The sequence below is a fragment of the Canis lupus genome, chromosome 12 (genome assembly GCF_011100685.1).
Source record: "Canis lupus familiaris isolate Mischka breed German Shepherd chromosome 12, alternate assembly UU_Cfam_GSD_1.0, whole genome shotgun sequence".
NCBI lineage: Eukaryota > Metazoa > Chordata > Mammalia > Carnivora > Canidae > Canis > Canis lupus.
In genome coordinates, this window is record NC_049233.1 from 48,440,997 (window position 1) to 48,457,449 (window position 16,453).

The window sequence follows — 16,453 nt, forward strand, 5'->3', positions numbered from 1 at the left end:
CCATAACCTTACACTTTTCCTATTGTCAACATAGTCTAAGTTACTATCTTTTACTTTGCTACCTGCATGACAACAGTAGTTACAAAAAATAGTAATTTAGTTTTTACCTAGATAATGGTTCAGAAACAGCCGAAATTAAATGTATAGTACTTAATCTCAATTAAAAATAATTAAAAGAGATTTTGAGGGGGGAAATAAAAGAAAATTTGAGATTAATTCTAAAATTTTTACATAGTTCTAAATCTTCATTTTCAAATGGATGTTGGAATTAATTTTGAATGAATTTTGAAGATAGATCTTTTTTTTACTGTATTACAAATTCTGCTAGTTAACTACACAGAAATTCTACTTTAAAAGTTCTAATTATATTTTCCCAGAAAACTCTTCAGAACCTGTGAAAAGGCAGTATTTCACAATTTCACAACAGTTCAATTCCAACTGCATCTGCAATACCCTGATAACACTTCTGCTGATACTGAATTTACACCCAACTATATAACAGATTCTCCCCTCCTCTGCATGTCCACTAGGACCAATACATATTACGATTCTTTCTCTTAATTCTACCCTTAGAATTCTCCCATGGGTCAAATTCTAATTCCCTGTATATATCACACTTTGTTTATGCTCTCATTTAGAATTGTATTCTTTCATTTAATCACTTATGCTAAGCATTAGACTAATTACTTTAATTACCTCACTTAATAATTTTACAACTTTATAAGAGTAACACATTTCCCCTGATTTTTATAATTATTCTAGATACATAACAAAAAAAATCTGATTTATTTTTAAAAATTAGTACCATCGTCATATCAAAATCACACAGAGACAGTACAAAAAAAAAAAAAAAAACAGACCAATCTCACAAACTATACGTTTGTAAATCATCAAATTTAATCCAACATCATCCTGGAAAAAAAGTAGTTCAACTTCAGAAAAATCTATCAGTGTAATTCACCACACTAAGTAAATTAACAAATTAAATGTAAAAACTCAGATGACTTATCTCAATAAACACTAAAAATGTATATAATAATATTTGATGATAAAAATTCTTAGCAAACCAGGACTAGTAATATTCTTAACTAGATAAAGGCTGTATGGTAAAACCTATAGCAAATATCAATAATAAAACTGAGAATCATTCCCAATGAAGTTAAAAACATGACAAGATTATCCAATATCATATAATTCTATATTCTCTAGAAGTCTAATGCCATAACACACTCACATACTAATTACAAGAAATGAAAACAGAAAAATATTTTCAAATTACTTACACAGTAAATTCAAAAAATCTATAGTCCTACTAATAGAAAATGCAGTGAGTTAGTGAACAGAAGGGTTCAGCAAGATTGCTGGTACAATATCAACATGCCCAAATGATTAGTGTCCTCATAATAGTTCATGAGCTATTTGCCAGGCATGAGGATACATCTGAATTCAAAGCAAGGAACCTCCTTTTGACTTCAATAGATATTAGGTGTTTCCACTTTAATTTCCAAGGAACAATTTCCAAGTTTATTACATGGCCTCCTTTTAGAACCACATGCAAACAGGCAGTTAACTACAATATCAAAATAGGTTCTTTTTCGAAATTTTAACAAAGGACATGCCAGATCTCTCCAGTGAAAGCTACACAACACTGCTGGGAGAAATTAAAGAGGACTTAAATAAATAGAGGTTGATCGGTTGGAATACTCAGTACTGTTATATGTAGATTAGATGTAAATCAAATCAAAATTCTAGTAGGCTTTTTCAGAGAAACTAAAATGTAAATCCTCACATTTAGAGAGACATGCAAACAATCCAGATCAGCCAAAACAATTTCTAAATTACAACAACAAAGTTGGAAGGCTTTGACTACCTGATTTCCAAACTTACCATTTCCAAACTTATCATTATGGTAAGGATAAACACATAGGTCAATAAAACAAGAAATACAACTACAAATATATGGTAAACTTATTTCCAACACATGTGCCAAGACAATTAATGGAAAAAAAAAGATAGTCTTTTCTAATAAATGATACTGGAACTGCTTTTCATTGGGAAAAAAAAATATCATTGAACCTTACCTAACACATATACAAAAATTAACTCAAATGTATCACAGCCCAATGTATAAAACATCTAGAAAAAAAATAAGAAAAAATCCTACAACCTTGAAGAAAGAAAATATTTCTTAGAACACAAAAAGTATGAACTACAAAAGGAAAAATGTCAAAGAAAACATCTCCACACAGATTTACATGCATACAAATGTTCACAGCAACTTCTTAAACTTTTTAAAATGGCCAAATACCAAAAACATGGCAAATATCAATCACAGGTGAATAAACAAAATACAGTAGTACATCCATATACTATAATACTCAATAAAAAGGAAACAATTTACTAATTTATATAACAGGTTTTTTAGAAATCATTATAAAATCATTATACTGAGAGAAAAAAGTCAGACACATAAGAGTACACACTGTATGATTCCATGTATACAAAATTTTAGCAAGTGCAAAGTAATCTATAATGACAAAAGTAAACTACCGGTTGACTAGGGCCAGTGGCAGAAAAGGGATGGACTATAAAAGGATTGGAGAAAACCTTTAGAAAACAGAATGTTCTGTATCTTGATTATGGTAGTGCTTTCATGGAGGTTTATGTCTGTCAAAACTCAATGAACTATATGCTGCACATAAATTATAACTCCATTAAGTAGACAAAAAATAAAGTAATACTGTTGTAAGCCATGTGGGAAAAGTACATGTCTCCTTTTGGCACAGTGACATGGTTTGATTTCTCTAATAATAAAGTAATGAATAACAAAAGCCCTATTCTTTGAAGTCGTAAAGGGAGGGGGGTACTTAAAACCCTCAGTTTTAAATACCTAAACCGTTTTTCCCATTTTAAGTATTAGTTGGACACTAATACTTAACAAGTAATAAGCAAAGTACTAAAGATCCTACATAAATTTGAAAAAAGCTACTTTTTTTTTTTTTTTTTTTTTAAGATTTTGTTTATTGGGCAGCCCCGGTGGCATAGCAGTTTAGCACCGCCTTCAGCCCAGGGCGTGATCCTGGAGACCCAAGATCGAGTCCTGTGACGGGCTCCCTGCATGGAGCCTATTTCTCCCTTTGACTGTGTCTCTGCCTCTCTCTCTCTCTCTCTCTCTCTCTCTCATGAATAAATAAATAAAATCTTTTAAAAAAATTTTTTTTGTTTATTTATTCATAGAGACACACAGACAGAGGGGCAGAGACACATGCAGAGGGAGAAGCAGGCTCCACGCAGGAAGCCCAACTTGGGACTCGATCCCGGGTCTCCAGGATCACACCCTAGGTTGCAGGCGGTGCTAAACTGCTATGCCACCGGGGCTGCCCGAAGCTACATGTTTTAATAAGTTTTCATTTGAATGTTATATATGGAAGTTGTAAAAACAATTTGAAAATAACAAAATGAAAAAATCTCCAATCTTCACAAACTTCCAAGAAAAATGTGAATACTGGGATCCCTGGGTGGCACAGCGGTTTGGCGCCTGCCTTTGGCCCAGGGCACGATCCTGGAGACCCGGGATCGAATCCCACATCAGGCTCCCGGTGCATGGAGCCTGCTTCTCCCTCTGCCTGTGTCTCTGCCTCTCTCTCTCTCTCTCTCTCTGTGGCTATCATAAATAAATTAAAAAAGAAAAATGTGAATACTGTACTAGTTTACAGACAGTAGCTCAGAAACACAATAGAAAATTTCTACACATTTAACAGTTTGGGTTAAATAGTTTCCTTTATAGAAGAATAACAACAGCAGCAAAGGCAAAATGCCAGGCACAATCAGAAACTGTCTTATATGCATTAACTCAATTATCACAAAATCCAATAATTCTAGTATCACTCCCATTTTACAAATACGGAAACTGAGAACCCAAAGGTAGTAATATGATGAGTCACAATTTGAACCTGGGCAGTCTGCTCTACAGTCTGTTATCTCAGTTACTATGTGATATGGCCTTTTATAAGATAAAAGCTTTCTTTCCTTCCAATGCTATGATTTCTTGACAACATACATGTGCATGCACATACAAATACCCCAAAATAGGAGGTTATGCCCAAGTATAGTAAGAATTATTTAATACAGGTTTCATTTTAAAAGTATATTAGTTCACACTATAGGGTTCCAAAAGTAAGAGAGAAGAGAGAGAGAGAAAGGGGCAGAAAACTTATTTGAAGAAATAATAGCTGCAAACTTCCCTAACCTAGGGAAGGAAATATACATCCAGGTCCAGGAAGCACAAAGAGTTCCAAACAAGATGAACTCAAGGAGGTCCACATGAGGACACATAATAATTAAAATGTCAAAGGTTAAAGAAATAATTTTAAAGAAATAATTTTAAAAGCAGCAATAGAGAAGCAAAAAGTTATGTACAAGGGAATAAGGCTATCAGCTGAGTTTTCAGCAGAATCTTTGCATGATATATTCAAATTTCATCCACCATTAAACAGGTCTTACAGGAAATGTTAAAGGAACTCCTTTAAGTGGAAAAGAAAGGGCCATAGTTAGGAGAACATTATGAATAAAGAGATGTAAAATATGACAACATATATGTAAAATGTGGAGGAGGAAGTGAAAAAGAAGTGCTCTTAGAATTTGTTCAAATTTAGGTGACCTTCAACTTCATAATGGCTATATACTAAGGATGCTATATATGGATCTCACGGCAACCACAAACCCAAAACCTATAATAGATAAACAAAAAACTAAAGAGAAAGCCAGCCCAGTATAACACTACAGAAAGTCAACAATCATCAAGAAAGTGAGGGGAAAAAAAAAAAAAAAAAAACGAACAGAGAGAACTGCAAAGCAACCAGAAAACAATTATCAAAATGACAGTAAGTACATACCTATCAATAATTACTTTAAAAAATAAAATAAAATAAGATAAAATCAGAGAGGGAGACAAACCACAAGAGCCTCTAAACAATAGGAAACAAACTGAGGGTTGCTAGAGGAGACCTGGGTTGGGGGATGAGGTAACTGGATGATGGGCATTAAGGAAAGCATCTGATGTAATAAGCACTGGGTGTTATATGCAACTGATGAATCATTATATGTTAATTAACTGAATTTAAATAAGAAATAATTTTAAAAATGAATTATAAACACACACCTATCATTAAGCCTTAAATAGTTCCAAAATATGTATATATCCATATTTTACTAGTCATATATCAAATACAATCAATTTTAATGTCATAGTTTTCATTAATCACAAATTTCTCATGTTTTTATTTCCACTAATCACATGCCCAACATGAAATTTCAGTATTTTTCTCAAAACAATTCTTAGGAAGGCCTGACACATTCCAATTGCCTTTCTATTCCTGCTTCTCTTAATATCCACACAACACATCCAAAGCATAAACTTTAGATCCTGATGCATTTAACATATCATATATATAAAGACCCTGTTTGTAATTCTCACAAAGTCGGGGTTAAAATAAGAGAAATGGAAGGCAGTATTTCAGCAGTGGGCTCCTGACACAGGTGTCCACTTTCTCCCAAAGCACAAAGAATGTGTGTGAAGGAGCCAGAAGGGAGGAAGAGAGCATAAGAAACTGAAGGAAGTTCTGTCATACCTCCTCAAGGGAAAATGACAGACTCCTCTCAACGAGATGCTCAGATAGCAAGAAATTATTTACTTTGCAAGAAATTATTTACTTTAATATTTACCACAAAAAAAAAGAAACAAATGGAACAAAGGAATTTAAAAATTAAAACAGTGAAATACTGCTTTTTTCTTTTTGCCTTGAAATTCACTATTCACTATAAACTTCACTGCACTAAGATTTGACCACTTCCTGTTGAAAATATCTGATATGTTCATCACCCAGTGTCCTTACTCAATCAGCAACTCTACTTTTTTAGAGTTTGATTTTTCTAAGTTACTAATTGGATGGCAAACTAAAGTTCCTAACTGGATGGCAAAGCATAAGTTTTTAAATGGATCTCTAGATTTTAGGTTATTATTTGCATGTTACAAATGAGACTGAAGCTTAATAGTATTAAAACAAAACAAAACAAAAAAAAATCTTAATTCCAGAACAGGGTTACTTATTTTAACTCCTAGATTCCAACCTAACACATTCTCTCTCTCTCTATCTCTCTGTCATTCACACATGAACATGTGCATGTACCCCAATTTCTTTTTTGCATCAACTATAATGCAAACAAACCATCAGCAATTTTATGGCCAGTTAAACTTGCCGTGTGATTTTGCTAATGCTGTATATAGAACCTTTGCAAATACACAAAGGTTTGAAATTAGAGGCTTAGTCAACTAAAAATGAATTAACAATTACTAAACAAACAAAAAAAATTACTAAACATTTTCTATATGCCAGCACCATGGTAGATACTTTATATACATTATTTCACTTAATAATCAAAATAGCCTATGGGGTAATTACTGTTCATTTCATCATATAGATGGATAAACAACATAAAAAAAGGCAAAGAAATTCTGTCCAACATCTCACACCAAGGAAATTATAAGAGCTTTATTGAACACATTTTTGTGATCATTCTGATCCCACGCTGCCTCAAAGACATCCCTAAATTGAACAGTAAAATCACTACATATTAAATAATGAAAATTATCTTTCTTTAATCTTTAACAAAAAACTGTCTTTTTTTTTTTTTTGCTTTTCAATTAAATCTTTCTTACAATTTCATCCTAATTGTCAATTTTATTTTTTTTTAATTTTTATTTATTTATGATAGTCACAGAGAGAGAGAGAGAGAGAGAGAGGCAGAGACACAGGCAGAGGGAGAAGCAGGCTCCATGTACTGGGAGCCCGACGTGGGATTCGATCCTCGGTCTCCAGGATCGTGCCCTGGGCCAAAGGCAGGCGCTAAACCGCTGCGCCACCCAGGGATCCCAATTGTCAATTTTAGTTTTAAAAATAAACAAATGTGTATTTTGCACTACATGGGACAGAGGCCTATGATTTTCAAAGCTCTTCAGAATTCCATGTAGATTTGTAGCAACCCTAAGCAGCATGTAAAAACTAAATTATGCCTTTGCCTGACTTAAAAGAGGATTAAGATGCTTCTTTCAATTACAGATTCATCAGTTAAAATTTCCTCTACTATTCTACTGCACATTTCCATTCAGAGTTGGCTTTTATATGACATGACACATCAAGCTAGCATGCCTCTTATCTCTCCCTCAGTCTAATCTCATTTTAATTTGACAAAAAAATAATGTCCTTCTCTGTCTACTCCACTATCCAGCAAAAATATAACATGAGTCCTATGGGTAGTTTCAAATTTTTGAGTAGCCACAGTAAAAAAGAAACAGGTAAAATTAATTTTTAAAATGTGCTATTTACTTCAAAACATTCAACATGTAATCAATACTAGAAATTATTGATATATTATACATTCTAGTATTTGTGAATTCTGGTGTATATTTTATACTCACAGCACATCTCATTTCAGACTAGGCATGTTTCTACTACTCAGTAACCATTGTGTAATGGAAAGCATAGGTCTAAACCAGGAGTCAGCAAACTTCTTCAGTAAAGGGCCTGATAATAAATATTTTAAGTTTTACAAACCACATACAGTCTGTCACAAATTCTTTTTTAAACCATTCTTTAAAAATATAAAAATGAAAAAAATAAAAATATAAAAATGGATTGCAGAGCAACGTGATACTTTTTTTTTTTTTTAGATTTTCTTTATTTATTCATGAGAGACACAGAGAGAAGGCAGAGACATAGGCAGAGGAAGAAGAGGCTCCATGCAGAGAGCCTGATATGGGACTCGATCCTGGGACCGGGATCACACCCTGAGCCAAAAGCAGACACTCAAAGGCAGACACTCAACTGCTGAGCCACCCAGGCATTCCAATGTGATCATACTTAATGCTACTGAATTACACATTTAAAAATGTTAAAATGGTGAATTTTTAAAATATAAAATCATTATGTTGTAAACCTGAAACTAATATAATATTGTATGTCGGGATCCCTGGGTGGCGCAGCGGTTTGGCGCCTGCCTTTGGCCCAGGGCACGATCCTGGAGACCCGGGATCGAATCCCAAGTCGGGCTCCTGGTGCATGGAGCCTGCTTCTCCCTCTGCCTGTGTCTCTGCTCTGCCTCCCTCTCTCTCTCTCTCTCTCTCTCTGTGACTATCATAAATTTAAAAAGTAAAAAAAAAAAAAAAAAAAAAAAGAGTAATATTGTATGTCAATTATAATACAATAAATAAAGAGATAATAAAAATCTGAAGGTGTCTGTACAGGGAGACAAGAAAAGAATAGGTGAATTTTACGTTATACATATTTGACCACAGTAAAAAATTTAATATATATAAATGTTATTCTTAACTCACAAAAACAAGCCATGGGCAAGATTTGGACTACGAGGATAGTCCAATACCTACTCTAGACAAATTCAACAGAACTACCTAACAAGAAAGAAGGTAAATAATTTGTATGTGCTGAGACTTTTTAAAAACATTTGTGTGTGTGTGTGTGTGTATACATATATTTTATGTGGTAATATTACTGCTTAAATCCAGAATTAAAGCTAGTATTTTAAGAATTATAAACAAAGTACAAAATACAGTGAAAACAGGAAAAATATCTAATACGTACTACAAGTCAACTTGGAAACTAGAGACACAGAAGCAGATACCCCATACTAGAAAAGACTGTCGTACATACGGTTTATAAACATGAAGTAAGAGGAGCTCATATATTTATTTGCTCCTCTATCTACATGGGCTACTAATATGTTTAATATTGGGAAACTGACAGTACATTTCATTTAGAACATTCCTCAATTTAAAAGCCAAATTTCTAGGGCGGCCCAGGTGGCTCAGTGGTTTAGCGCCACCTTCAGCCCAGGGCCTGATCCTGGAGACCTGGGATCAAGTCCCACGTCAGGCTCCCTGCGTGGAGCCTGCTTCTCCCTCTGCCTGTGTCTCTGCCTCTCTCTTTCTCTCTCTGTGTCTCTCATGAATGAATAAAATCCTAAAAATAAATAAATAAGTAAATAAAAAAGCCATTTCTATACATCCTTTCTCATTTAGGCTTCAAATAAACATTATGAAGTAGAAAACATATACAGCTATTTAATAAAAGATGGCATGGGGTGCCTGGGTGGCTCAGTCAGTTAAGCATCTGACTCTTGGTTTCGGCTCAGGTCATCATCTCAGGGTCGTGGGATTGAGTCCCACATTGGGCTCCATGCTCAGCGGGAAGTCGGCTTGAGATTCTCACTCTCCCTCTCCCTCCCCCTCGCTCTCTCTCTTCCTCTCAATAAATCAATAAATAAAATCTTAGGGGAAAAAAAAAGATGGCATATATTACTACCAAAAATGAACCTTATCCAAACCAGTAAAGGATAAAGACAGATCAGAAACTAAGTCTTCAATTTCTACCTCTGTGCTCTTTCTACTCCTCAGTACACTTTTCCTAACACAACTTTCTTCTGTACTCAATCCATGCAATGTACCAAAAGGTCATGAAATACCTTTAACAGAAAAGTATAGGGATCCCTGGGTGGCGCAGCGGTTTGGTGCCTGTCTTTGGCTCAGGGCACGATCCTGGAGACCCGGGATCGAATCCCACGTCAGGCTCCCAGTGCATGGAGCCTGCTTCTCCCTCTGCTTGTGTCTCTGCCTCTCTCTCTCTCTGTGTGACTATCATAAATAAATAAAAAAAAAATAAAAAAAAATAAAAAAAAAACAAAAGTATAAAAAAATGAAAATAAATATAATTTTTTAAAAATAAATAAATAAAAATAATAAGTAAATAAATAAAATAGAGTCTAGGGTTCATGGCTGTTAATCAGCTGTTCTAATTCCATGGGCCCCTAGACCATTCTACAGCTCCCTGAGGCTCTTTTACCCAGTAATCACAGAAAGTCCTCCTCCCATGCTATTGGCCTTAAATCCTACTGTGCAAAAGAAAGATTTTGCACTAGTCCAGAAAATATCTCACATAAATGTTTTTCCTCCCAGAACAAAGTATCCTAAGACAGAGTAGTAATTCAAATAATTACTTAGAGGGTATCCTTTTGTTTTGATGGAGCACAGTTCCATGAGAAATGAGATATTTCCATTATCAATCAAAACATCTTAGCTCAAAAAAAAAAAAAAAAAAAAAAAAAAAAAAAAAAAAAAAAAAAAAAAAACATCTTAGCTCAAATTATTTAGCTAATCATTTAGAGGTCTGACATTATTGAGAAGACATGGGGAAAGGAGTTTATGAAGCAGGGAAGGGAAAATAAACAAAATTAGGAAATACAAATGACAAATTAAACTGATTTTGTTATTTTGCCCAAGGTTTGCCATGATCATAGCCTGGATACTATGGAGAAGACAAGGTAGAAAGTAAAAAATACACAGATTATGAAACTCATTGGATCAAAACTATGTCTCAGTCCAAAATCCCCAAACCATTTTATAGTATAAGTCTGGAGATGGGCATCTTTGCTCCTCACCTTTTTTTACTCCTTCTCCACTCAGAGGTGGTTAATAAACCTAGGACAGTAGGGCACCTGGGTGGCTCAGTGGTTGAGCCTCTGCCTTTGGCTCAGGTCATGACCCTGGAACCCTAGGATCAAATACTGCATCAGGCTCCTCGCAGGGAGCCTTCTTCTCCCTCTGTGTCTCTGCCTCCCTCTCTGTGTCTCTCATGAATAAATAAAATCTTTAGAAATAAAAAACAAAATAAACCTAGGACACTGTTACAATATTAAATATCTATTAATAAACCTTAAGACATTGTTATGCAGCTATTAAAAATATATATATATCGAGGCACCTGGGTGGCTCAGTCAGTTAAGTGTCCAACTCTCAATCTCAGCTCAGGTCTTGATTTAAGGGTCATGAGTTCAAGCCCTGCATTGCACTCCACACTGGGCATGGAGCCTACCTTAAGAAAAAAAAAACACACACACACACACACACACACACTCATCAACTTCTGTTAATCCTTACTACCAATTTAATATTCAGATTCCAAGCTTATTCTAATCTAAAAAATTAAATATAATTTTAACATTCTGAAAATAAGCAATGAAGCTAATTTTTATCCTTCAAAATTATACATTCATAGGGAGGAGGGCACGGAAGGGACAAATTATCCAAATTGTCTAGATCTAAATCTTTAACTGTATCCATCCTTAAGAGATTCATCCTTGTAAAACGAACACTTCCAGGAGCACACAGGGCAAAATTAACTGTATGTCTCTATACTATAGCTTAAAATGTTATCAAGTATTAATTTTTTAGATTCATTTCTAAATTCAAAATAATATTTAAAAATAAACATATACCTAAAACATACTTGTTATTTAACTATTTGTATTCACTATATGAAGCATCAATAGAACTTTTTTTTTTTAAAGTAGTCTCCACACCTAGCATGGAGCCCAGTACAAGGCTTGAACTCAAGACCCTAAGACCAAGATAAGCTGAAGTCAAGAGTCAGATGCTCAACCAACTGAGCCACCCAGGCACCCCGATATAAACTGCTTTATAATCAAAGAATAAGATCAAGACCACAATGATTTAAGGGTTATTTCTAGGTGATGAGAATCACTCTTTAATTTTATTTTCTTCTTTTCATTTGTTATTTTCTGAACTTTGTTTCATGAGCCCTATTACCTATAAAATCTCCCCCCCCAAAAAAAGCTAGAATATGCTAAATTGAAAGGAAAGATCATTTCCAACAAAGAAAAACAAATTAAATGAAAAAATACTTCAATATATTCTCTATTTAAAAAAAAAATGTTATTACTAAAAAGGAGATCATGTTGAAATAGTATCATTATATTCACCCAATATTAAAATCAAGTTCTATCTGCCCCACTCCATATCTTCATACGCATCTTTTAAGGTTAGCACAAGCAAAATACAGATGAAGATAACATGATAAAAAAGGTGTAATTGTCACGTTGACATTCAAAAATTTCCCACAAAAATGAAGTGCAACCTATATCATCTTCAAAATAACATTTAAAATGTGAAAACAACATGTCAAAGAAATACCTGCATTGCCACTTTTAATGCAGCATTATTCACAATAGCCAAGATATGGGAAGAACCTAAGTTACCGTCAATAGAGAAAGATGTGCTATATAAATACAATGGAATATTAGTCAGCCATGGGAAAGAAGGAAATTCTGCCATTTACAACAACACAGATGGGCCCTGAGGACATCATGCTAAGTGAAATAAGATCTGTCAGAGGAAGACAAATACTATACAGTATCACTTACATGTGGAATCTTAAAAAAAAATAAACTGATAGAAACAGAGACTAGAATGGTGGTCACCAGGGGCTGAGACCCTAGAAGAAATGGGGTGAAACTGGTCAAAGGGTACAAACTTCCAATTACAAGACAAATAAGTTCCAGGGGTCTAATATACATCATAGTGATTATAACACATAATATTGTACTATATACTTGAAAGTTGGTAAGATAACAGATCTTAAATATTCTCACCACAAAAAAGAAAAGGTCATGATGTGAAGTAGATGGCAGTACTAGCGAATAGTAATCATCTTGCAATATGTAAGTGTATCAAATCAATACATTGTACACTTTAAATTTATGTAACATTATATGTCAATTATATCTCTATAAAGCTGGGAAAAAAACTAATTATATATATGCTATCTTAATTATTCTGAAATATTTTCTTTATTATGAAAAAGTTAATAGGAGAAAGTTAATATCTATTAAAATAATTACTACAACCATTAGAACATTTGAATTAAAAAATACAGGGGATCCCTGGGTGGCTCAGCAGTTTAGTGCCTGCCTTCGGCCCAGGGTGTGATCCTGGAGTCCCGGGATCGAGTCCCACATCAGGATCCCTGCATGGAGCCTGCTTCTGCCTCTCTCTCTCTCTCTGTGTCTATCATGAATAAATAAATAAAATCTTTAAAAAAAAAAACATATGGCAAAGCTATAAAAATGTGATTACAAAAGAGAAAGAAAAAGTTAAATGTTATTGAGGAAGTATAAAATTACACTAATAGATATTTAAAAGTATAGGAATATAAAACCTGAAACTAAGCTTTGTTGTAAGAATACAATACTCTCACAAGTATATAAAATTACAAAAAGTATTAGCAAAGATTAAAAGGAAAAACTATTCAAAGGAACAAAATACAGAACAAAATATTCGAAGGAACAAAATATCAAGGAGACATGGTAATTTTTAGATTATAAACTGACAACACATCTGTTAGTTTTAGAAATGTTCAACCACCATTAAACACAAGGTGGTGGGCAGCAGACACACCAAAAAGCACAGTATTATCAAGAGAAACCACTTTCAAACTTAAATTTGGTATAAACTTATGTCAAACTAACAAAACTCTGAGGGGCATCTGGCTGGCTCAGTAGGTGTTAACATGCAACTTCTGACCTCAGGGTTGTGAATTCCAGCCCTACATTGGCTGCAGAGATTACTAAAAAATAAAATCCATTTAAAAAAAAAAAAAGAACTCTGAAACCAAAAATAATATAGCAGAATGAAAGAAACTGAATTACATAACTAAGAATACTAGGAAAACAAAAATTATATATTTGAAACATGATTATTTTGCTGTTCAAGTCAGAAATTCACACTCCCAAGAGTATAAACCTTCTCTAACAAAGCAGTATTCTTCAAGCATTAGAGTTATTTGTATAACTTTTTTTAGAAGTCTAACTTACCGAGTACCATCTGCTTTCCAGCTTACTTTATATGGCTTCTGCTCCAAAAGTTTAATATTTTGCTTGTCCATGGAAACAGGCTGTGCTCCAGGGAATCCAGACCTTAAAGAAGAACACTTTATTACTATTATGGCTGGCATCCACACAAAGCAATACATCTTAAACCAATCTCGCATTAGTCACACATTTATCACAACATTCTCCCCATCATGAGATTAATGTCAACTGGAATATCAGCTTTCCCAAGAATGCTAACAAAACGTCATCATCTTCTAGACATTTCAGACTCAAGTTAACAAGATTCTAATTGCCACTATATACTGTAACTATTAGGCTTTTTAAATATTAATATTCATGATCTAACAGTAAAGAAGTACATTTACAAAACTTCTACTTCAGGAAGAAGCTTAAATCTTGCTTGCCTTAATTATCTTATTCTCGACCCCATATCCCTCCATCATGACTCTGCCAACTTGGCATAACTCCACAAAGTTGGCAAATTTCTGCTCAAAAGATGCCCAGAAGTGACAAAACAGGAGAAATATAGGTCAAAACTAAAGTTCACTGGCAAGGGTTTAGCACAGCACTAAAATCAATATTACTTCATTATCATTTTCATCTTTTAGTTAAAATTATTTCTGGCTAATTTATCTGTGTGTACCAGTTCAAAAGTTCTTTATATTAGGAATTTTTAACAATTATCAATCCTGTTTCATCATATTCTAGCTGTACAACAATCTTCTGCCACAGGTGGCAATGACCAATAGAAGTGACTGTAGACTAAGACTGGACAGCAAGAGAGCAGAGCAGAAAACTCTCTCCTGAATCCCCTCCCATGAAATGTCTGATAAATATTTTCAAGTCACGGTAGGGGCAAAACATATTTAAAGCTGATTCTCCCAGGTTTCAGAAAACTGGATTACAGAAAAACTGGGAAATGAGGTACATTTAAGTCTTCAAGTTTTACCTCTTCTCCCTCAGTACAATGATATGGGCAACCCAAACATTAATCAGCAACAGAATCAACACATAAAATAAACAGTAGGCAGTGACAAAAATAACCTTCTGTTCCATTAGGAAGACATATCTGAGTGATTTAATTATGTCTAGTCATCTAATTTTGACTCAACTGTTGGTCTTGAGAAAAATCTGATAAACTCTTGCTTGCTATTTTTTTAAGCACTCTAGGTAAAAATTCAAACTTCAAGGAGCAAAGAAGCTAAGTCAATGTTTTCATTAAGGTAAAATGTTTCAGAGTATGAGTAAGTTTTTATTTAAAACTTGAAAATGTTTATTACCCTTCCCAGCCACAGAATTGATGACACTTCTGTTGTACCTCTCCTAACTTTGGTTGAGTTGTTACTTGAGTCACACCTTTAACAGTTACACCTTCCAGGAAAATAGCACCCTTAAAATGAAAAAAATATATATATTGTTAGTGTTCAAAATCTATTTACAAAGACCAGACTGAGAGATAGATTTGCTTATTTTCATAAGTCTGAGCAAATATATGAAATACATTTCATATATATATTTTCATATATTCTGGTCTAGTCCAGAAAGCTCTATTAACCTCCCCTGGGACTGTATACTTGCTTTCCTTATTCCATCATATCCTTTTCAATGTACATATAAAGCCTAGTGTCTATATCATATTGTCAAAGCACTCCACAGACACTACTTATTAATAACAGTAATAATAACTTACCTACCATTTACCCAGAGCTAGGCAGAGGATCTGACACTATACATTTTCTCTAATCCTTACAACAGCTCTGAAAAGTAGATTATATTTATTTTACAAATAAGTAAATGAGACTGTATGCAATTTATTCAGGAGTAAAAATAGAATCTAACCCAGGTCCACACTATACCATTCACTAATGACTCTCACTGGGGACAGAGAGAGGAACTGTACTACTGATAGAGTACGGATTTTAAAGAGATAAACACCCATAATATATACCTTCGTAAATTAGAATAAGTTTAACAGTAGACAGGCGTCTGGGTGGCTAAGTCGGTTAAGCTTCTGTCTTGGGCTCAGGTCATGATCCCAGAACCCTGGGATCAAGTCCTGCATCAGGCTCCCTGCTCAGCCTGCGTCTCCCTCTGCCTCTGGCCCTACCCTTACTCGTGATCTCTGTCTCTCTCTCACTCTCTCTCTGTCAAATAAATAAATAAAATCTTTAAAAAAAAAAAAGAAGAGTATAACAGTCAGTCAAAATGGCTAAACTACAGTCATTGGATGTAACAAACACTATTACTCATCACTGAATTTTTAATCTAAATTTTTGAACTCAGAACTACATGAAGTGTTTTATTGTATTTCATAGCAAGCATATTTTTAAAATATTACAGAGAAGTAGAGCAGATGGAAAATTTATATATCAAATAAATAAAGAACACTCCTGGAAATTTTAAAGACTAAAAATACAGTCTAGATTCATGCTACAATTACTTTCAGACCCATAAAAGGGCTGGCATCAGTCTCAAGAAAAATCCATAAAACAACTCTAGCTGTTAATGTAATTAAGGAATAAAAAATATGGTCTACAAGCTGCAATGATCAACCTTCTGGCAAAGACTTGGCAACTCGAGCCACTTGGGAAGAAAAAAAGAACACAGTATTTAGTCCACATACGTGCCTGTCAAATCTAGAAGCGTCCTGAGTCAAAATCCAGCAGACGTTAGTTCTACTTTTTGCCCCTAATTC

The 16,453-nt window shown here is 34.1% G+C and overlaps 1 protein-coding gene across 4 annotated transcripts in view; it reads right to left on the reverse strand.

The window, feature by feature from the left end:
* RNGTT (RNA guanylyltransferase and 5'-phosphatase) overlaps positions 1–16,453 on the reverse strand; it is a 362,370-nt gene that overhangs the window by 280,972 nt on the left and 64,945 nt on the right. For all 4 annotated transcript variants that reach the window (XR_005368010.1, XM_038554709.1, XM_038554708.1 and 1 more), the window contains exons 7-8: positions 15,039–15,148; positions 13,741–13,842 (exon numbers count right to left, since the gene is read on the reverse strand). Coding sequence is in view for 3 of the 4 variants with exons in the window: in XM_038554709.1 (XP_038410637.1) it covers positions 13,741–13,842; positions 15,039–15,148 (212 nt within the window). In the remaining variant the exon portion in view is untranslated. The remainder of the gene's footprint in view (positions 1–13,740; positions 13,843–15,038; positions 15,149–16,453) is intronic.